Source organism: Dromiciops gliroides, chromosome 3 (assembly GCF_019393635.1).
Source record: "Dromiciops gliroides isolate mDroGli1 chromosome 3, mDroGli1.pri, whole genome shotgun sequence".
Taxonomy (NCBI): domain Eukaryota; kingdom Metazoa; phylum Chordata; class Mammalia; order Microbiotheria; family Microbiotheriidae; genus Dromiciops; species Dromiciops gliroides.
The window spans coordinates 239439831-239463262 of NC_057863.1; the positions used below are offsets into that span (position 1 = coordinate 239439831).

Consider the following 23432-nt stretch of genomic DNA (forward strand, 5'->3'; position numbering starts at 1 on the left):
TTTTTCTTGTTTCCTTCATGTGAACAACATCTCCCCAGACCATCTCTCCCCTTCCCCCTCCCCCAGTCTATTTCTCCTACACCTCGACCCTATTTTAAAGATGTCATCATGGGTTAGTTAGGTGGCACAGTGGACAATGCACCAACCCTGGACCCAGGAGGCCCCAAGCCCAAATCTGGCCCCAGACATAAGACACCCCACCCTGTCTGCCCCACAAAGAACAAAACATAAATGCTTTACAGATATCCTTTCATATTTAGTTCAGACCTATGTCCTCTGTGAATTCCTTACTGAGATAGTTCTTATGAGTTTGAAGTATTATCTTCCCATGTAGGAATATAAACAGTTTGATCTTTTAATAGCCCTCATGAAGTCTTTTTCTGTTTATCTTTTTATGCTTCTCCAGGGTTTGTATTTGAAAGTCAATTTTTATTCAGTTCAGGTCTTTTCATAGCAAATGCTTGAAAGTCCTTCTTCCTCATTGAAATTCCATTTTTTCCCTCTGAAAGATAAAGCTTAGTTTTCTGGGGTATGGATTTTTGGCTGTAGTCCCAGTTCCTTTGCCCTCTGGAATATCATATTTCCATGCCTCCAGTCCTTTAATGTAGAAGCTGCTAGGATTTGCTTTATCCTTATTGGAGTTCCACAGTATTTGAATTTCCATTTTTCTAGCTGCTTGCAATATTTTCTCCTTGACCTGTGAGTTCTGGAATTTGGCTATATTATTCCTGGAGGTTTTCCTTTTGGGATCTCTTTCAGGAGGTGATCGGTGGATTCTTTCATTTTCTATTTTAGCTTCTGCTTCTAGAATATCAGGGCAATTTTCCCTCACAATCTCTTGGAGGATGGTGTCTAAGCTCTTGTTTGGTCATGGTTTTCAGGTAGTCCCATTGATTTTCAAATTATCTCTCTAATTATTTTCCAGGTCAGCTGTTTTCTCCAAGGTGAATTTTACATTGCCCCCTCTATTTTTTCATTCACTGGATTTGCTTTACTGTGTCCTTGGTTTCTCATAAGGTCACTAGCTTCATTTGTTCAATCCTATTTTTTAGGCAATTATTTCCATAGACAGTTTTTAAATCTTCTTTTCCATTGGTTTTTTCAAACTGTTGACTTTTTTCTCAGGGACTCTCTGCATTGCTCTCATTTCTCTGTCCATTTCTTCCTCTATTTCTCTGTATCTTCCTTCTATTTCTCCTACTTTCTCTTCAAAGTCCCTTTTGAGAGCTTCCATGGCCTGAGACCAGTTCATATTTTTCTTGGAAGCTCTGGATGTTGGAACTTTGACCCTGTTATTATCTTCTTCTTCTGAAGTTGTACTGTGGTCTACCTTTCCCCCAAAGAAGTTTTCGATGGTCTTTTGCTTTCTCTGCCTACTCATCCTGGCTTACTATTTCTTGGCTTTTTACTCCTTAAAGTGTAGCACTGCTTCCAGGACACACTGTTTGTGCTACAGCGTGGCCCAGGGGGTGATTGGGCTTCTTCTCAGCCTGCCTGGCTTGTGAGTAATCATGGCCTCACCTTTGATTTTAAACATCATATGAAGTATAGTATTTTGAGTCACCACTGAGAGTTTAGCTTTGACTTAATTCTCTAATCACAGCCAGGCATAAATCTGGCTGCTTTAGGGAGTCCAGCATAGGGATGAGGGAGTGGGAGAGAGGATTCTTTTCATATATGAGAAGCGTAAGAACGAGGGAAGGATCGTTCAATATTTCAAACCTGGGCTATAATTAATCATATAAGCCATGTAAATAATAATTTCATCAAATGGGATCATAGGTTTTAAAGATAGAGTAGACCTTTGAGGTAATGTAGTCCAGCTCTGTCATTTCAGAGATAAGAAAATTGAGGTCTAGAAGGGAAAGTAAGTTGGCAAGACACAGAGATAGTAAGTGGCAAGAGTTTAGATCTGAATCCAGGTTTTTTGTATCTAGTTCATGTTTTCATACCATATCACAATGGCCATTATCTTATATTCAAAGACTCACACATACTTTGATATATCAAAAAAGAACCCTGTTAATTTTCCTTCTATGCAGGATCCTTCAACCAACATAAGTTGTATCCCATCTATGCTTCTTTTTAGATGACTGAATTGCCTAGTCTAGCAATGGGACCCCCAGCTAGTCCAATTTACCCTTAGTCTAGCAATGGACCCATCAGTAGTACAATTCTCAGGTGGAAGTCATGACCAAGCCCTACATAAAAGTCTTTCCTCATTCACCTATCCCTGCCCAAGGGTACCACTATCTTCCCAATCACAGACCTCTCAACATAGCTGTTATTCTCTACTCCTCAACCTTCCTTCCCTTCCCATGTCTGACCAGTCTCTGTTGGTTCTAACTTCATGATATCTCTCATATATACTCCTTTCCCTCCATGACCTTGTCCCACCATACTGTCTGCCTAGATGATTACAATAGCCTGCTAGTGATTTTTCCCCCCGACAAATCTCTCCCATTCTAGTCTATCCTGATTCAGTTGTCAATTGATCCCACCTAAAGCACAGGTCTGCCATACCATGTCAACCTTAGGTCCCCCCTCCACCCCCATACAAAAACTTTAGTGGTTTCTACATCTACGGATCAAATATAAATGTTTGGCATTTAAGCCCTTCACAATAAGGACCCTCCTAGCTTTTCCTTCCATTCTTACTTCTTATTTTTCTTCATGTACTCCATGATCCAGTGAAATTGGCCTCCTTGTATTGCTCAAATACTAACTTCACTTCATCTCCTGACTCTAACATTTATCCTAGCTGCCTCTCATGCCTGGAATTCACTCACTCCTCTTGTCTGTCTCTTGGCTTCACTGGATTCCTTCAAGTCTCTAAGTTCCACCTCCTGCAGGAAGCCTTTCCCAGTCTTCCTTAATCATAGTGCCTTCCCTCTGAGACTATCCCCTACTATATTTAGCCTGTACATATCTTGTTTATACATACTTGTTTGCATGTTGTCTTCCATTAGACTGTGAACCTATTGAGATCAAAGAATGCTGCCTTTTTTTGTCTTTTGTTTTATCCCCATTGCCTACTACAGTGCCTAGAACTAGTAGATGCTTAATCAATCCTAGTTGCCTCAGCATGGCATAAGAATAACCCTTAGCTCTGGAAAGCTTTCTCAGTGGAATGTTCTTGCTTAGGCCTTAACAAGGACTCTTAACTAAACATGTAATAACTTCCCTGATGTAGACAATTCCGTCAGAGAAATATAAGACTGAGGCGATTGACTGGCAGGGACACTGTGGAAAGCTATGTACTGCACAGGTGATATTTTAATTTGCACATTGTTTCCTTGTTGGTATATTGAAGAAGAATCCTATTCTGACATATGATCTTGCATAACAGTTCTCTTCCTATCACCATATGTTGGAAGTGGAGGGTTCCCAACCTGCAACTGACTGTAAAGGGAAATTGAGATTCATCCTAGGCAGTATTGGCTTCATGATGAAGTTACTTGGAGCAAGCAGGGAAGGAAGCAACTAAAGAGAACTAAAAATTATGATGCTGATGATGTAAGTGCTAGGTTTTTCAAAGTTTTCTTCTTATAGCAGCACAGTGATGTACATAGGGCATTATTATAAAGCACATATTGCAGTAGAGGAAAGTGGGTAAATCTGAGTCCTTTGGCAATTGTCCACAGTTAAGTATAATCTTAAAGACGGGTTTTTCAAGACAACTGAAGTAGCCAATGCAGCTTGTACCAAGTATAGGCCTTATATATTTAAAATCAAGAACTTTTTTTATTATGATAATATAGTAGAAAATAGCTATGCTACTATTGGAGGGGTGCGATAATGTGATCATGACGGCTGGGGAGGAAAATTCTATACAGTGGTACAGAGGTCCAGGCCACACTTTGAGCATACCAACTAAAAATGTACTAAGATATACAACAACCATTTTTATTTCCACTTTGTCTATTGGTAAACATTGTAAATGTGATTTTGGATGACATCAGTAGGAAATTTACAAGAAGATCACCAAGTAGAAGGTTGATGATATGAAAAGAATGCATATGCTAAGGGGTGATCAGTTAACCTCTACTTTTATTGCCATCACAGAAAAAGTAATAAGCTTCATGCCTGTACTGTGCAATTCTCAATAGTATGTAAAGTGAATGTAGTTACAGGTCTAGCTCTTATATTTCAATATTCCAGTGGATCTGTGATCTCACTGATGTGACCAGCCTCTCCAAAGATGCAGACCACAACCCAGTCATATCCATCCTATTTAGCTTTCTACCACGTGCTTTCCATCAATTTGTCTCAGGGGTCCACCAAATATGTTCGATTGCTTTCTCTCTCTCTTTTCTCTCTCTCTCTCTCTCCCTCTCTCTCTCTCTCTCTCTCCATACATGTATACACACACACATATATATATATATATATACATACACACACATGTATGTGGGGGGGTACCAATGGACCACATGGGTTGTCCTTTGAATTTGCTAAATGACATCTGCTGTTTTTTATGTGCCTCTAATTTATTTTTCATACATTTAATACATATTTTTCTGATGATGTCCTTTACAACTGAGTAAGGTTTCCAGTCTTGAGGAGTTATAATATATAACAGGAAACAAACATACAAATATAATGCTTAAAAAGACAGTTTCACTATAGTAATAAAAAAACAACTAATGAATTTATATTAGTTTTAGAAATGGATGCAAGTGAACCTGACATTTTCATGAAATATTGAAGGTAGGGAATATTTTTGTCCACAATGGTCTTTGAAGTGTCCCCTGTCTCCCACCTCCTCCATCCCCCTCCCACCTTCCACTGCCTATCTCAGATTGCTATTGTATAGCATTTTGATCAGTATAATCTATGGTGAGCTGTGAATATTACAATGTAGTAAAGCTGGTTAGCTAAATAAAACCCTTAGTGATTAATAATAATAATAGCTAGCATTTGTATAGCACCTTAAGGTTTGCAAAACACTTTATAAATATTAGCTCATTTTATCTTCACAACAACCGTGGGAGGTAGGTTCTATTATAATTCCCATTTTACAGATGAGGTAACTGAGGCAAGAAAAGTGACTTTCCCAGTGCCCACTATATTTGAACTCAAGACATTCTGACTCTGTGTCTAATGTTCTACTGCTCCACCTCCCCCTATTTTTCCCCACCTCCCCTTATTAAAGATTTATCCCATTTGGAACTAACAAAGTGCAAGAATGACTCAAGAAGGCAACTCTATTCTTAAGAAGGTACCCAATGGTACAAACATTTATAGTTGTTCTCCCCAAGAAGCTTCCTTACTCTAGCTGTGAGGAGGGCCACCAGAGGGCCTCAGACTACCTAACCTCCTCCCTCTCTACAGTATTCTCTAACTTCTGTCTTGGCCTCTCTCCATGCCCAGTTAGAGAATCACAGAATTTTAGAGCTAGATGGGGAATTGAAATGACTTAGTCACTTTACAGATAAAGAAACAGAGGTCTGTAGGTGGTTGTGATTTGCCCAAGGTTACACAGAGTGTTAGTAGTAGGACAAAGATCTTAGATTTCTTGACTCTTGGGTCACTGTTCTTTCTAAAAAAACACCATGTTGCTACTTCCCTTTTCTGTTGTTGTTTGTTTTTTTGGAGGTAATTGGTGCTAAGTGACTCAATGTGGGTCACACAGCTAGTAAGTATCTGAGGTCACATTTGAACCCAGGTCCTCCTGATTTCTGGGCCAGTGCTCTATTCACTTTGCCACCTAGCTGCCCTTACTTTTTCTTTTCTTTTCTTTTCTTTTCTTTTTTTTTTTGCGGGGCAATGGGGGTTAAGTGACTTGCCCAGGGTCACACAGCTAGTAAGTGTCAAGTGTCCAAGGCCAGATCCGAACTCAGGTACTCCTGAATCCAGGGCCGGTGCTCTATCCACTGCGCCACCTGGCCGCCCCCGCCCTTACTTTTTCTTAAAGGGGTTTATCAGTCTTGTCCCTTGTATTTTCTTACATGCTAAATTCTACTTTTTTCATCAGTAAGAAAAAAAATGGCTGTTAGGTGGTACAATGAATAGAGCACTGGACCTGGAGTCAGGAGGAAGACTTGAGTTTAAATGTGCCCTTTGACACTAGCTTTGTGACTCTGGGCAAGTCACTTAACCTTGCTTGACTCAGTTTCTTCATCTATAAAATGAGCTAGAGAATGAAATGGAAAACAATTTCATTATCTTTTCCAAGAAAACCCCAAATGAGGTAACAAAGAGTCACCAACGACCAAACTAGAAAAAAAAAAAAACAGTGTTAATGGAAATGCTATCCACAAAGTAAGAGCTACAAGATTTCTACCTATTCTTTTAAGTCCTAGAGTCTCCCTGGGTCAGTTGTATGACTTCTATGTCAGATGCTTTTGAAGATGAAACAATGTCCAGAGGCTTAATATTAAAAAATTCAAGTAAATATATTGGACATCATTACCCTAATCATTTTCCTTTCCTCTGGGAAAAACAATCAAAAATAAAAAACAAACAAATAAAAACCTCTATCTTATTACCTGGAAGACAGTTTTTATTTTCCTCCAGAGAAAGAAAATGCAAACCAATTCTAAAAAAATAATTAAGTAGCGAGTTGCTAATGACAACTAACATAAACTGTGTGGTGTGACCAGCAAAGTGGTACAAACTGTGCCCTAAACAATTAAAAATAAAAGGAAAATACTATATCTTAATACATACTTGGTAAATGGGTTATGGTATGTACAGGGCAAAGCTTCTTAAACTGTGGGTCTTGAAAAACTTTGACCACAGTAAAAGGTTATGTATACCTATTTTATATATCTATATACCCGGAGTTATATAAAATTTTCTCGGGCAAAAAGGGATCTCAAGTGGAAAAAGTTTAAGAAGTCCTGGTTTAGGTGGAGATGTGACAGAGGAGTCAGGGAAATCTAAGGGCACAGTACTGGAAAAGACTCTGATCCATTGAAAACAAAGTGCCCTTGAGTGAATGGTCTTTTTTTGGTTTTGCCTCAACTCTGGGACCACATACTTGCAATAGGAATCAACATTTTTTTTCTTCCTTAAAAGGTCTTTCAATGTCTCTCCTCACCTGTCCCAAAGATAAGGGAATGTGTCTTGCCCTGGAGAAAAGCAAGTGAAAGGAGCACTTCATTCTGTTGCTTAGTCACTGAAACTTTCTGAGCATCAGTTTCCTTATATTGTCTTCTCTCAGTTCCTTACAATATTCTATCTTTCAACTCTGAACATACCTTATGCCTTGAATGCACTCTCCTTATCTCAGTCTCATAAAGTCCCTGTCTTCTTTTAAGAAGCAGCTCAGACACAATATTCCGTATGAAGCCTTTCTTGATCTCCAGGATGCTGGTGCCCTGCCTTGTATTTAAGCTCTGTGTGTTTATACATACACACATATGTTTTTGTATATACATACATACATATATATATACATACATGAATACAAACATAACTTTATTTTTATGTTGCATATATTTTCATATGAACTTACTTCCCCAATTAGCATGTAAACTCATATTGAATAGGGATTATTTCATTCCTTGTAATTGTATTCCTAGTACCTAGCACAGTGGTAAGAACTTAATAAAGGTTTATTTAGTTATTTCTCAGATGATTTGTAACTGTAAATTATGAACCCAGGAGAGTAGAACATTAGGTATGGTATATGTAATCTTTTCTCTATTTTATTGATTAGTTTTTCCTTTTATTTGTCTGTGGATTGATCTATGTCATGAAAGAAATTCTGACAAAGTTCTGAGCATGATATATTTATTATTAGCAAGGCTAGCAATTGCAAATAAATAGGGTCAATGGTTTCTTTACCAAAGGCTCATAATAAAGGCTCATAACAGGGTCTTTTATAGTGGTTATTAAGGTGACAGAGCAAAATCTTGAGCAGCATAGATGTATCTTTTTCTGACTGGTTATAAAGTAAAAGACTGCGTGAAAGATCAAGTCATGAAGCAAGGGTAAAGATACCACTCATAAGAATGGAATTCTGACTCAAAATGAGGTTGCCTGAATTTCCAGAAAAGAATTGTAACCCAAGTGACCTAAGGTTAACTGAATAAATTTGCAAGGGTAAGGAACAGTGAAGGTGAATATTAAATCTAGCTTGATTTTTTTATTTGTTTGTTTTTGTAGGGCAATGAGGGTTAAGTGACTTGCCCAGGGTCACACAGCTAGTACGTGTCAAGTGCCGGATTTGAACTCAGGCATTCCTGAATCCAGGGCCGGTGCTCTATCCACTGTGCCACCTAGCTGCCCCCACTTGATTAAGTCTTAATGAAATAGAATTAAAAATCAGTTTTCAATTTCATACCAACTCCCAGAGTGAAACAAAATGAGAGCCACATAGTTTCTATTTCTTTCAGCAGAAGAAAGTATTACATGTAGACCTGGGGTTTTAGGTTGTATTATAGCTGACTATGGGATCTACCTTCATATAGCTGTGGTATTAATCAGACTGGAATTGCTAGAGATGAAAAAGACATTGAGCAGTAATGATAAACTTCCATATTCTGTTGAGAATCTATGTCCTTTTAAATATGGTACCATAATATGTACTGGTTTTAGTTGATTGGCATAGCATTTGTATTGCTTACTAATACCACTAACTTGTAAGAGGGGCCTGTGTTGTGCACTCTTTAACCTTTCTTTCTCTGTGTGTTTCAGGCTGCCTTCCAAAGGCACATGGAATTCATTTCTTCTTATCCAAAAGTGATTTCCATGCCCTTCATTATCATTTCCATGTTAATGGTTCTTGAGAGAGGAAATAAGTGAAGACAGAATCAGTTGGACTGCATACTTGACAAGACTTCAACAATCTGTAATTTCCTTGTTATGGGTACTCATTCTACCTTTAAAGATCTTAAATGTTTAGTGACCTAGTAGATCATCTTTGAGAGTTCCTGTGTGCAAAACATTTCATTATCCTGAAGCTAACGTGGTGATAAGCCTCTGGAAAGTTAGCTAGATTAGTCTTCCAGCAAGAGAAAAGGACATTTCATCTTTGGGTCCTACTTGCAAGCCTTGGCAGCTTAGCCTAGAATCTGCCAAAAGTTTGTATTCCACGGCACATCTTTCTGGAACCCACAGCCTCATCCATTTCATGCCACTGAACTCCAGAACTTTAGTGGTCACTGACTCAGTTCAGGTACTCCAATACTCATCTCTTCCTCATCTTGGTCTTCTGGCTTCCCTTGCCTTCTTCAAGACTCAGATCAAATTCCACCTTCTGCAAGAGGCCTTTCCTGGTCACCCCTACTGCTAGTGCCTTCCCTGAGAGAGACTACCGTACACTTCCCCTGTATGTGTCTTCTATGTCTAGTTATTCATATTTGGTTTCACCCATTAGAGTGAGAGGTCCTCCAGTGCAAACAGCCATGTTTTTGCTTTTCTTTTTAAACATGCTCAGCACCTAATAAGTGCTTAATAAATATCTCTTGACTGACTAAAGTGGCTGTTGGAAAAAGATAGAGAGAGCCACTGGGGGAAAAAAAAAAGAGAGAGCCACTGGGGAAGACAGGACCAGTGGCTTTAGTTTAAGCATATCAGTTATTAACCAATCAACATTTATTAAAGCATCTACTGAGTCAGGCGCTGCGCTATAGGTCGGGGATACAAAAAGAGGCAAAAGACAGTCTCGGTGTCCTGAAGTGAGTCACAAGTTGTGTTTCCGAGCCCCTCCCCCAAAAGAGCTGGGCTTTGATTGACACCTGTCTTCATGCCTCCCTCGACTGCCACTTTTCCAAGCGGCTTCCGATCCAAAAATACCTTTCTCCTCAGTGTCAGCCTTTGGGTTTCTCTTTATGTGGGGCCCCACTTCCCTCAAACTTCCACTTCCAAAATTTCTTTGGGCTCCTCGCACAACATAGAAGGGGAAAGGATCCGGCCGTACCCGCGGCTGGCGGCAGAGACCCAGAATCCGTAGAGTAAAAAAAAAAAACAAAACGCTTCTAAACCCTCCGGGGCAGGGGGCGCTTCGGGTCTCGGGAGTTCAGGTGTCCGGGAGGAAGCGGCCGACCCGAGGGCCGGGGGTGGGGACGGAGGCGGGGTGGTTGGGGGGATGGCTAGGAGAGGAGCGTTCTCTTCTGTTGTCCTCCCGCGGCCTCGCCCCCGGCTCCGGCCTCGCCCCCAAGGTGAAGGTGAAAGTCTCCTGGGTCGGTCCCGAGTGCGGGTTCAGACTTCCAGAGGCCGGCAGCCGCCACTAGCGGAACTGTGCAAGAGAGGAGCGCTCGTTTCCGCTGGGTGTGGGCTCCGCGGCGCGGTCTGTCACTAGCCCGAGAGGAGGGATAGACATAGACATCGCCACCACCACCGCCGCCACCGCCACCCCTCCCGTGTGCACGGAAGAGAGGAGAAGGAGGAGGAGGAAGAGGAGGAGGAGGAGGAGGAGGAGGAGGAAGGGGAGCAGCCATGTCGCTATTGTCTCCGATCCTCCCGGCCTTCAAGGTCTATTATGCGGCCAGTATCGTGATCCTCTCGCAGCTCTACCAGCGCTACCGCTACGGCTTCTCCTTACCAGGTTAGCAAATCAGCCCCGCTCCATTTCCTCCGGGCTCCCCGGGATCTGTCAAGTGTGGTCCGGGGCGTCCGGGAGGGGGTGTGTGTGTCTGTGTGTGTGCGTATGTGTGTGTTAGGGGGAGGGCGGAGGAAGGAGAGAAGGGGGTGTTCCTTGTTCCTCTTTTATTACGGAGGCGTGGGGGTGGGGGTATGTGTGGGGGGAAGGAACCTGAATCTGGGCCTCGCTTTCCCAGTGGTGCCTTTATTCTTTTTACAGCCTCCGAACTTTCCTCCCGTGGGGGGTGTGCGCGTGTGTGTGTGTGTGTATGTGTCGGTGTGTGCGCGCGCGTGTGAGTGTGTGGGGGAGATTCTTCCCTCCCCCTTCCCCGCCGCGCCTTTGCCTCTCCCCGAACCCTCCGCAGCCTTCTCTCCTAGTCCAGCTGGGCAGGGATGGAGTGGTTTGTTTTGTTTTTGGAAACAGTAGCCCGAGACATAGGGAGGGGGCGAAGGTGGGAGAGATGAGTCACTTTTCTGCTTTGCTCCTCTCCTCCCCCCCACTCTCACGCCAGGACCCTGCGGAGAAGAGAGAGGGGGACGGGGAAGGGAGAACGGAGGAGACCCCGGGGGCTGACTTTGCAGCGTAACACCCAGAAACTTGACCTTGGCCTGGCCCAAAACAATGAGTTTTCTGCCCCCTTCCGCCTCAGCCCTGCCGACCCCTACTGGGCTGGCGCGGAGTTGGGGCTGGAGCACGTTGGGCGGAGCCTATAACCCCCTCCTCTCCCCCCGCCCCCACCGCGGGCCGCTGCTGGAGGGGTTTGCGAGGGGGAGGGGGAGACTGGGCGGAAGCGCAAATCACCGGTCCCCGGACAGAGTTCGGAAGCCGGTCTGGTGCGCAAGCGCCTCAGTGCCTGGGCCGGCTGACTGGCTTCTCATGGCCGCACTATCTCGGTCCCCAGTTGCCAGGTCTTCAGTAGGGGTCTCTAGCTCCGCTCCAGTAATCCCCGTGGGCTGTGGTGCTGGGGGTGGGGAGGACGGGAGGCCAACCTCCGGCCTAGCCCCGGCTGCTGCCTGGCTCCTCCTCCTCCTTCCCTCATCCCCACCCCTCTTCGCACCCCCCTCCCCCCCTTGCATTGCACACTTGGCCGACCTGGCTTTTCTGCTTGCTGCACACCCTCCCTTTCCCTGCCCAACCTTTGTCTCAGCCACTTTCAGGGTCTCTTCTTCTTTTGCTTCTTGAGGGCCAGGAGAGTTGGGCTCTTATAACTTGGCTTAAAAAGAAAAAGCAACATTGCTAAGTTCTTTGTAAGAAATAGCAACCTCTTGTTTATCTGTTTGGGGTTACCAATCTCAGGTCGTTTTCCAACTCCAGATTATTTTTGGATGTGACAGCCCAGGGCATGCCTGCAGTATGTAACTTAGACCAATTTTACCTGGCTCTCTTGCCCTCCTTCATTCTTTTGAGTTTGCTGCCGAACTGCACAGTCAGCATTACCACCTTGCTCTCCCCCGTTGCCCATATGAAGGAAATGTGGGTTTCCAGAGAACTTTAATATTGCTGCAGCTGAGTTGTAGGTAAGGATTGGATTCTTAATGCATGACTAGAAGAGAAATTAAATTTATAATTTTCAACTTCTTGAAGTTGATAGGGGATGAAGACTGGGAATGGATAAAGAGAGGTAATAACCTTTGTAAGTTTTCTTAGGTGCCACACACACAAAATGTGAAATGAATATAAGGTTTGGAAAGTACAGATGCCATCACACCTAGTTAACTGGATAACTTTATTTCTTCAACTTTCTTTTTGTTTTGTTGTCCTTAAAAGAATATGTAAAATTGTTAAAAATGAGGCCGAATTCCCCACTCTTCTAAACAGATTGTAGAGCCTAATTTAGTTTAAAGGTCAACTAAACATTTTTCTAGCCTTAGTTTTTCTGACTGGAGGAATTGGGGCATTCACAGCCGCATTAGGTAACACAAAATCTGTAGTAATTAGAACAGAATAGAAAACATATGCCCCCTCCCCTCCTCCCCTTTTAAAGAATTGTGAATTCTACCTAGTTCTAACTGGTAAATTGAGAAACATTGCTGTTGTGAGAATGAGACTAGAAACAAATTTCTTAGTATGAATCGGACTGATAGTTAAGTACTGATAGACTTAAAACTTTATGATAAGCAATTCATTACTTTGTAAAGGACATCATTAAGTTTAGAGTGGTTAAGTAATAGACATAAAATCTCTTTAGTAAAATAGTTGAAATGGCCACTTTAGACTTTGTTGTCATGCATCTTAAAAGAAAAATGTAAAAAAACCAGTGGTTTGTAAATTTTTCTGCTTAAAGGTAATATAATTGTCAAGAGATAACTTAAAATATAGCACAAACTTCAGGAAATGACAGGTTTTAGAAGTTGTATAACTGCTACTAACATCTCAGATGAGCACCATCTCCAAATAAAAAGATATCAAGTTAAACTCTTAAAGGGGTGCTTTTTTTTCCCTTAAAAAGCTGATCATTCTCTATCGATGAGAATAGTCCTATAGTGGGGAAAGATCACCATTATTTTGTTTATTCTTCAAGATCCATACTACATACTGTTATTTCTTCAGTAGAATTTATCTTGGCTTTTAAATTTATCCAGATATTTCTATTATGGTAAAACTCATTGCTTAGAATGTTGAATGGAACTTCAGTAGGCTTGAAGTGTTCAAAGGTCATAAGACTGCCAAACTGCTAATAAAGTTACAAGTTTCAGATTTCAGAATGGAAGTAGCTGGAAAGTCTTTTGGGGAATGTTGAAATTGAATGGGGTCTAAGGAGTTTAAAAAGATAATTTTAAGAAGGTATGAGTTTAGGGGCTATTTTCTTTAATTGAGTTTAGACTAAGTAATTTATAACCTAGATTAAGTAGAAAAAGTAGGGGAAAATTATTTAAATGGGTTAAAACTTCCTTAAAGTTATTTATATTGTTCTTAATTCAAATTCTTCAAAAACACATCATTACAGATCATCAGTGTTTATTTGACAGTTATGTGTTTACATTTATTACATTAGTAATTACTGTATTCTTCTTCCTCTCCAAATGCTTAGTTTACTTAGAAATTTATGCATTTAGAAATATCTTCCTAAAGGTGTGATATTACCTCATAATCAGGTTTTTAAAACAGAAAATCTAGTCAATATTTTTAGAAGGATGAGCTAATTCTAATTGTGAAATGAACATCTCAACATTGTAATGACTTGTAACCCCTTAAAGGCAGAGAATTTTAGAGCAAGAAACAACCTTAGTGCTTATCTAGTCCAACCTCTTCATTTTACAGATGGGGAAGGCCCATAGAGGTAAATAAATTAAACTGCCAAATATTCACAAATAGTGTGTGGAGGAGCTGGGACTAGAACCCAAGTCTTTTGATACCCAGATCAGGAATCTTTCCACTACACCAGGTAATAATAATACTGTGTTTCATCTCTTTGAAATCATGTTGGTCCTGCTCTACTGAGTAATTGTGTTTCAGTGACAAGATTTCTCCATTTCTTAACTGTGGGAGTTATGCTACTTAGAGAAAATTGCCAGAATATGTGTTTTACCTTCCATTTTTAGTTGTCTTGTAAAATATGTGTTGTGTTTTCTAATTTAGAAGAAGTTTGTTAATATAGATCTTGAGAAATCAATATCCAGGAAAATGTGGCCATAGTTTAGAAGATCTGAGAAACTTACATAGCATTTTTTTTGGGGGGGGGGAGAGTTAGCATCTATAGATTTAAAAATGAATAACTTATTTCATTAAAATATTTTATGTAGGAATCTCTTTTCTTTTTTATCCAGCCAGTTTCTACATATAATAAATATATTGAATATTTTTACAAAGCATCATAACAATATCGAATATTTTGATATTAAGAATTTGAGAGTTTCAACCATCAATCTTACCAGGATATGTGAGGTGATGATAATGTGTGCAGTGTATGTATGTAAGTAATGTGTTGATTTACTAAATATAGTTTATGAAGAGGAAGCATTATAATTTACACTTAGTTCTGGTTAATTGTGTGCTTTGTGGAGAGCCAATGACTGTGGGGCATTTTTTATGACAAATAGGAAAGTGCTTTAAAGGTAAGGTGCGTTATGACATGGAGAAAACTGTCTGTGGACAATAATATTAGTCACTTGATAGCAGGTTGTAACCCTAATGGAGCATTCGGGACAAAAGAATTGTGCCTCAGAGACCAGATGTAGAGTTTTGACCCCTAGAAAAAAATCTGCAGTGAGAGTGGCATATGATCCCACTTGATTGTGGAGATGGTAGGCTAAGCCACTGCTCCTTTGGTTGTGCTATATAAACAAAGTCAGGCTTTAAATATTCTTCTAGTAGAAAGTCATTGTATTTTCTTAAGTGAAATTTTAGAATTTGAGGAAAATTGCCCGTATCCTCTTATAGCCAATTAGAAACAAAGCCCAGCCATGTTCACTTTTGTATAAGCAAGTAATGATAATAGATAATGAGGGTCTCATTATGTTGCCATTTTCAGTACTTTGAACCTTGGAGATGAGATTTTTGTCTGGGCTCTAGGTTGTTTTCTCAGTCTAGGATAATTTATAGCAACATATTTGGAAAGTCCTTATTATTGGTCAGTCATTTTTCAGCTGTATCTGATTCTTTGTTGACTCCATTTGGTGTTTTTATTTTTTGACAAAGATACTAGAGGGGTTTGCCATTTCCTTTTCCAACTCATTTTTACAGATGAGCAAACTGAGGCATCAAGGTTAAGTGACTTGCCCAGGGTTACATGACTCAGTAATTACCTGAGATAAAATTTGAACTTGGACCTTCCGACTCCAGACCTGGCTATCTACCATACTATCTAGCTGCCTTAGGAGGACTATATTTACTGCTTTCAATATCAATCCCATGCAAAAGTAGCAGTAAAGTTCTAAATTAAAAGCTACCGAAGGGGCAGCTAGGTGGCACAGTGGATAGAGCACCAGCCCTGGAGTCAGGAGGACCTGACTTCAAATCCGGCCTCAGACAGTTAATACTTACTAGCTGTGTGACCCTGGGCAAGTCACTTAACCCCAATTGCCTCACAAAAATAAAAACAAAAAAAAGCTACTGAAGGAATGACAATGCTATACTTTTTTCCTTTTCCTTTTTTTTTAATTGATCTGTTATTTTATAGCTTGTTTTTGGTTGGACATCATTCTTTGCAATAAACCTAATTTCTTTTTCCAGGAATTAACATGTTCTTATCCAGTCCAATAAACATTTATTAGGTGTCTACCATGTGCCAGGCACTGTGCTAAGTTCTGTGGATACAATTAATAAAAAGGACAGTCCTTGCCCTCAAGAAGCTTAGAATTTAAAGGGAGAGACAGCACACACAATTTTTTTTCTGATGTTCTTCCAGACTTACTTTGAAGTATATTATAGGAACATAAGCTCATTTAGATTTAGAACTGCAGATGCCCTTAGATTTCATTTAAGTTCAACTATCTCATTTTACACATGAAAAAACTGAGACCCAAAGAGGATATGTAAATTGTCAAAGTCACTCAGATTGTAAGTAGCAGAGATGGAACTTGAACCCAGGTCCTTTGACTCCAAACCCATCAAGCTTTACACTAAACCGTGCTGCCTCTTTCACCATGAATATTTATAATCCAAGATACATTATACTTAAATACATAGGTTCCCTTTTGTATTATAGCCTATTTAAGCCATTATAAATGATACAATTGGAGGCTCATATAAACAGTGATGATAATAAAATGCATAAATGCTTGCCAGCATAAATCCTTAAACAATTAAGATGCACAATTAAACTATTTTTTGTCATAGTTTTCCCCTTCTAAACCATATTAAAGTAATGTATTGTCTTGAAGCCATTGTTATAGGATGTGATCTTTGCAATATTCATATTAAATCACTGAAATTACTTAGTCACAGGAATAAAAGACATACTAAAATTTAAATAACTTGTTATTTCACTGAAATTAATGAGGTTTGTTGCTTATATTTAAGAATTTATTAAGCACCTACTATGTGCTAGGCTCCTATACTAAGCACCAAAAACTCTCTTCAAAGTTCAAAAATCACACCTTGAATGGGGACATGAAGGAAATAGGAACAATCGGACATTTAGCTGATTTCTAAACTTCAGGGGACATTTCAATTTTTGTTAACCAACTCTTGAAACACTCATTTTTATTTGATTTTTTTAACAACAACTACAAAGAACACACTCAGGGCATGTTAGTCAAGAAATTCCAAGGATTAAGGTATTCATCCTTACTCTAATAAAGCTTATTAATATATTATAAACAGAACACTCTGTATGTTAAATAGTGCTTATTTCTTTAGATGGCACAAAAAAGTTTGTTGCTTGTTCAGAACTTTCTTTTGTATCAAAGGTCTTATATAATGGTACTTCTACTTTGTTGACATACTCCATTTCAGGCTAGTTTTTGCCTTAAGTGCTTATAATATATTTCAAGTATTATCAGATTCTCTAGCAAGGCAGTAGCAGTAAAAATGCTAACTCTGCCTTAATTTACAATTTAGTAAATGTATGTGCCTGCATGAAAATGTGTGTGTGTGTGTGTGTGTGTGTGTGTGTATACACTTCCATAAATAGAGTTTAAAGTTTTGCTAATTTTCTGTAAAACTTCCCTATTCAGTACTTGGTAAGATCACCAGAAACAGTTAAAACCAAACAGTTAAAATCAGAAAATGTAAGATAAAGATTTGCCTGCTTTTAATGTTAACTTTGTCTCAAGATGTTCTTTTGAGTGTAAAAATAAATTTTATGTTGGAAGTAATAGCATCAAATTTATTTATTTAGGATTTTTTTTTTTAAGTGGAAGCCTTCCTCCATTAGCTTTGAAAAGACAGTTGTCAAGCTGGGCATCTTTTATAGACCGTAATTCCTGGAGACATCATCCTAACTTCCCAATCTAGTTAGAAGAGTGGGTTTATCATTGAATTTGCAAATGTGCTGATTTCAGTTCTGTAGTGAAGCTGTGATCACACCAAGAGTACTTTCTCATTTTTTGTTTATGTTACTGCTTTTTAGCAGGTACTCATTAATGAGTGAAGGATCAAAAGGCAGGACGGTGGTGGAGAAGCAATGGAGAATAAAAGCTTAGAAAGTTCACCATCAGACCTAAAGTTAGTGGCCCACCCAAGAGCAAAAAGCAAAGTTTGGAAATACTTCGGTTTTGATACCAATGCAGAAGGATGCATCTTGCAGTGGAAGAAGATCTACTGCCGCATTTGCATGGCACAGATTGCCTATTCAGGAAACACTTCCAACCTTTCATACCACCTGGAGAAAAATCATCCAGAAGAATTTTGTGAATTTGTAAAGAGTAACACAGAACAGATGAGGGAGGCCTTTGCTACTGCTTTTTCAAAACTGAAGCCAGAATCCTCACAGCAGGTTGTTCAGGACACTTTAATCATGAAGACCAGCCACAGCTATGAAAACAAAAAGCACCAGGAGCTGACCTCTGCTGTGATTAGCCTAATTTGTGAGGGCATGTATCCTTCCTCCATAGTGGATGAGCCTACATTTAAGATGCTTTTGAAAACAGCAGATCCAAGATATGAACTTCCTAGCAGAAAATATTTCTGCACAAAAGCAATTCCTGAAAAGTACAATGCAGTTAGAGAAATCGTCTTGAAAGAACTGACAGACATTTTGTGGTGTGGAATATCCACTGATATTTGGAGAAGCCAAAACCAGAATAGGTCCTATGTAACACTTGCGGTTCATTTCCTCAATAGCAGCTCCTCTCATTGTTTGGCTGTTAACTCAAGATGCTTAAAGACATTCGAGGTCCCTGAAGAAAACACTGCAGAGACAATTACCAGAGTCCTTTATGAAATCTTCATTGAGTGGGGGATCAACACAAAAGTCTTTGGTGCTACAACAGATTATGGTAAAGATATTGTAAAAGCTTGCTCACTTCTAGATATTCCAGTTCAGATGCCTTGTTTGGGTCAGACATTCAATGCAGGAATACAACAAGCTTTCCAGCTCCCTAAGCTGAGCAGTCTCTTGACAAGGTGCCGGAAACTGGTGGAGTATTTTCAGCAGTCTACAGTAGCCATGTACATGTTAAGTGAAAAACAGAAACAGCAGAACATCATGCACTGCATGCTTGTGAGCGATCGTGTTTCCTGGTGGGGAAGCACACTTGCCATGTTGCAACGATTGAAAGAACAGCAGTTTATCATTGCAGCTGTTTTGGTGGAAGACAGCAATAACCACCACCTTATGTTGGAGACCAGTGAGTGGAACACCATTGAGGGGCTGGTGGACCTGCTGCATCCCTTCAAGCAAGTGGCTGAGATGATGTCTGCATCCAAGTATCCCACAATAAGCATGGTGAAACCCCTCCTTCATATGCTTCTGAACACAACCCTGAACATCAAAGAAAATGATTCGAAAGAAATCAGTATGGCAAAGGAAGTGATAGCCAAAGAATTGTCAACAACATACCAAGAGACCCCTGAGATAGACATGTTCCTCAATGTGGCAACATTTCTGGACCCTAGGTACAAGAAGCTGCCTTTCCTTTCTGCGTTTGAACGGCAGCAGGTTGAAAACAGAGTTGTAGAGGAAGCAAAAAGCCTTTTGGAGAAAGTAAAAGAAAATACTTTCAGGCCTGAAGAAAAGCTGTTTTCAATATCTGAAGAGCCGCCCGTGAAAAAAATGATCATTTCTTCCACCCCACCCCCGACTAGTGCAATTAATAACATGCTGGCAGAAATCTTCTGCCAAACAGGGGGTGTGGAAGATCAAGAGGAATGGCATGCCCAGATTGTGGAGGAATTGAGTAACTTTAAGTCTCAAAAAGTACTTGGTCTAAATGAAGATCCACTTAAATGGTGGTCTGACCGATTGGCGTTGTTTCCTGTCTTACCAAAGGTACTTCAGAAGTATTGGTGTATTTTAGCTACGAGAGTCTTCCCTGAACGACTTTTTGGTTCATCTGCCAATGTTGTAAGTGCTAAGAGGAACAGATTAGCTCCAGCTCATGTGGATGAGCAAATCTTTTTATATGAAAACACTCGTAATGGGTCCGAAGCTGAACCTGAAGATGAGGATGAGGGGGAATGGGGCTTGGAACAGGAACAGATTTATACTTTAAGTGACACAGTTAATGTAAGCAACAATTTCTTTAATATAAGGGACAGTGGATTCATCTGACAGTGATACTAACAATGCATTAAAGAAGAGGTGTTTGTCTTAAAAGTTACCAAAAATAACCTGTTTGATGCTTTCTTGTAAATATAGAACAGATGTAACAGTGGCTTGGTTTTTCATTTTCATGTATTTGTGCCTGCCATCCATGATTTCAAAATACAAAAGAAAGCTGGTCTTTGATATTAACCGAAATGAGAAAGGTGAAGTGTTCACCTTAGGTTTTGACTGTGACTCCTTGCCCCTACATAAATAATAGTGTTGCTTTTTTTTTAAAAGCAATGAAATTAGAGGTTTAGAAACCCACTTAGAAAAAAATCCCTCTGAGGAGTTTATTAATAAAAGAATTAAAGGGGAGAGTTTTGCTTTTAAATTGTTTATATCCATTTAATTCATTCACATTTTAAATAGTATTTTGGAGAGATCAGAGAGCAAGTAGAAAAATAATGCCTTTCTTAGAGCTCTAGGTAAAAGGTCATAGTTTTAAAAAAATTTAAATATGTAAAATATTTACTTTTTAATTTAAGTGGGAACTTCTTTCAGAAAATTCTGAAAGCCCTTTAGTAGAAATATTCTTTAAAGAGAAGGCAAGCTTTTAAGTTTAGTCTCAATGTGCAAATGAGCATGTAGAAGCACTTACCCTCCCTATCCCTCCCCCAAATATGAGGTGTTAAATTTTTGTTGTTTCTTGTCACATTGCCAGTTCTGAAACATATCTCTCCCTTTTGCCAAAATTCATCTTGTAGAGGTGGTTAGTCCAAGCTGTTTCTAAAGTTATTGGATCTTTTTTCTGGTTGATGTATTCTTATATATATGATAGTTTGCTTTGTGTCAGAATGCTTAAGTGTTCTGCATTTCCTAAAAAAGAGTACTTTTTTGCAGGCAGAAATAATGTCTCTCTTATAAAGAGTTGCTTTTAAAACAAAACAAAACAAAACTTGCTAGCCTGCTTTCTGGTTTGTTACATGAAGGTAGCCAAATGCCCATGAGGATTTTTAGATCTTGTTATTTAGGAGAAAAATGATTTAATCTTTTTATCTTTAACTCTCATTAAAAGCAGGGACACTTGTTTTTGTGTTTAAATCCCCAGTACCCAGCCCAGTGCCTTGCACAAAGTAGGCGCTTAATAATTATTTGATTAGTTGAAATGAATTTAATTCTACATCGCTTGTCCAAATAAATTTGCAAAGTTGCCCTCTTTTGGTTTACCTCTTGAGTCAGTTTGAGGTTTTTACATTTAGTAATTCAGGGAAGTATGAAGGAATATGCTAAATTTTGGTCCATTATTTGGTCTTGAAAACTTTGATTGCTAAGGAATTCAGATCTTTTCTGTGCTAGATTCACCTCACTGGCTATTCTGTGCATCTATTTAAGCAACCCATATTGGGAAAGACAGCATATAAATGGTTTAGGAATGACCATTTTAGCTAATTACTAAATTCTGCCCTGGGGTTGGAGTGTAGATATGTTTAAAAAAAAAAAAAAGTTAACCCTGGAGTTGGTGAGAATTTCATGTGCCTTTTGGAGGATAGCATCTGGTCTCTGTCATCAGTGATGCATGGTTTTAGGAAATAAATTTGCAGGCTAAAAGCAATCAGAAAAAAAAATTCCTTTTAAAGGAAAACATGATGTTAACTTTTACAACATACTGTATAATTTTAGGCGTTTTGTAATTCATTTGTTAACGTACTGAGACACTGTCATGTTGGAGGTGAGAAGGTGGTGTCCAGGTTGGTCATGGTATAATATGGCTAGTAGGATTTACCTCTATTCTCTACTCTAAGACTCCTAAGGCTGGAAATACTGTACAGTGCAACTTGTATTTGCCCTTAGTTGTGTTTTTTTTTAATAACAGTACAGTGCACTGTCCTGTTCTTGAAATCTCTGAATAATGAAACTGTAAACTGTTCCAATGAGACTAGTCTCATTGCATTTTGTTTTTGTTTTTTGTTTGTTTTTGTTTTTTGCTTTTGTTTTTATTTTTAAAACCCTTGTTGTCAGTCTCGCCCATTGGCTATGTTTTCTTATTTAATGTTTTAGGCTTTGACTATTGTTAAATAAACCAGAGAAATAAATTAGCTTCTAATTTATTTGTCTGATGTGTGTTCATATTGGTAGCACTTTGATTAAATTCTAGCAGAGAGGTGGTTTTTTTAAAGACATTTTTTCAAGGCATTCATAAAAACTTGATATTTTATTTTCTGACCTTTTGAAATATAGACATGTTGGAATGCACAAAGATCTTTTTGGATTAAAATCTCTAGATATGTAAAAAATCAGCAGGTTGAAAATTTTCCTCAAGTGGGGATTGCTTTCAGCTTCCCTTTATTGCCCTGGGAATAGAGTGGATGTGGGTGGTGAGAAGTTTTGAGGGATTTATCCAGCTTTAGGTAATAATTTTGGTTGGAAACCAAGCCTAACTTATTTTTACTATAGTTAACTGTAGGATATTTTATTCTTTTAAAAAGTGAAACAATTAAAGAAAAGAAAAGCAAGCCAGTTAACAATATGTTGCTTGATAATGTCTCATTCCAGAAGGCAATCAAAACATCAATTATTAAACCTTAGGTCAAAATAGGCCAATCTTTGTTTAAGTTTATCCCTAGAATATTTTTTCTAATTTTTGAATGGAGAAAGCCTTGATTTTATTTGTTGCATTGTTATTTAGGATTATGCATCCTATTAGAATTTAAGGATCATTACATTTCTTGGGAATGTATCTTTATATGTATTTTTTCTGAGCTATTATATTTATCTTAACTGTGTGTATGCATATATATCATATATATACACAGACACACATACTCAAACATATCTATTTTCTTATCAGTGATTGTATGTGACAAACTGTTTCCTTGCACATGATTTTAATATGAAATCATAATTCTGGACAATGATTTTCCCCTCATTGGCCCCCCACCACCCCAAAAATGTTTCTTTCACCTGAACTTGGGGAGAGGCTGGTTAAACTTTTAAATGTTTGTGTTTATCAAGTTAAAAAAAAATTCCATGATAGCTACAAAGTCAATATACTTTAATTTCACTGTTTTAAAATTTTTCTTAGTTCCAGGAAACTTTGAAAATGAAGTAGTTAAATTTAGAAATATTGTGCATAGGCTCCATGAAAAAAAAAATCCACTTAGCTTTGAATGCTGTATCTATTTCAAATCTTGCGCCCTGTCTTTTAGGTTATTTTTAACTTGAATGTCATTTCATATATTGGAAATTCCAGATTTTGCACACCTAAATCAATGTACTGTATTTTTATTGTTAACTCAGGGATAATGATTGTCTGAATTAGAATGATCTGTGTTGTGTCTAATTGTTTCTCAAGTCTAAAAGGGAAACACATTTGATGGTGTAAAAACTTGTAACCTTTATCTCATTGACAGAGAATGTGAAATCAGACTTGGCCTTTAAAAGAAGATGATTTTATTTATTTCTTTTCAAGTTTCTTCTTCAAAACACTTCTGGAGCCCCTTCTTGTCAACTCTCATGTGGCTCATGCTGTCTTAGGCTTTCAGCTTTTATAACCTTTCTATTGGACCAATGTTAGGACTACCAACAGCTTTTTTATATGATGCTTTTTCTTCCATTTTGGATGTTACATTCAAGAAAATTCCTCTGTTGTTTTGACAAGCCTGTTCTATCTCCATGATGCCTAGCACAGTGTGTCATCATCATCAGTCAGGACTGTGGCTGAATATTTGCACAACATGGTCAGCAAGGGACCTGTGTGTTGTTCTAGTT

General features: G+C 38.9%; 2 protein-coding genes across 7 annotated transcripts in view; both read left to right on the plus strand.

The window, feature by feature from the left end:
- The window catches only part of DHRSX (dehydrogenase/reductase X-linked), a 485177-nt gene that overhangs the window by 92558 nt on the left and 369187 nt on the right, over positions 1-23432 (plus strand). The window contains exon 1 of one of the 2 annotated variants that reach the window (XM_043992088.1): positions 10371-10498. The exons of the other annotated variant lie outside the window; for it this stretch is intronic. Coding sequence (XP_043848023.1) covers positions 10390-10498 — 109 coding nt within the window. The 5' untranslated portion in view covers positions 10371-10389. Of the gene's footprint in view, positions 1-10370; positions 10499-23432 lie in introns of those variants that run through there. 2 annotated transcript variants of the gene reach the window in all.
- ZBED1 (zinc finger BED-type containing 1) lies at positions 10362-21659 on the plus strand. Of its 5 annotated transcripts, none has more exons than XM_043992083.1 (3): positions 10366-10498; positions 13796-13919; positions 17547-21659. In XM_043992083.1, exon 3 carries the CDS (start codon positions 17601-17603, stop codon positions 19686-19688), a length of 2088 nt encoding a protein of 695 aa, XP_043848018.1. In that variant the 5' UTR covers positions 10366-10498; positions 13796-13919; positions 17547-17600; the 3' UTR covers positions 19689-21659. The 5 variants fall into 5 exon arrangements, with proteins under 5 accessions (XP_043848020.1, XP_043848018.1, XP_043848019.1 ...); XM_043992084.1 differs by lacking the exon at positions 10366-10498 and adding an exon at positions 11633-12051; XM_043992086.1 differs by lacking the exon at positions 10366-10498 and adding an exon at positions 11633-12051 and having other exon boundaries at positions 17550-21659.

What these genes read in the sequence shown, in the direction of transcription:
- ZBED1 (XM_043992085.1), top strand. Translation starts at nt 17,601, where the DNA reads ATGGAGAATAAAAGCTTAGAAAGTTCACCATCAGACCTAAAGTTAGTG.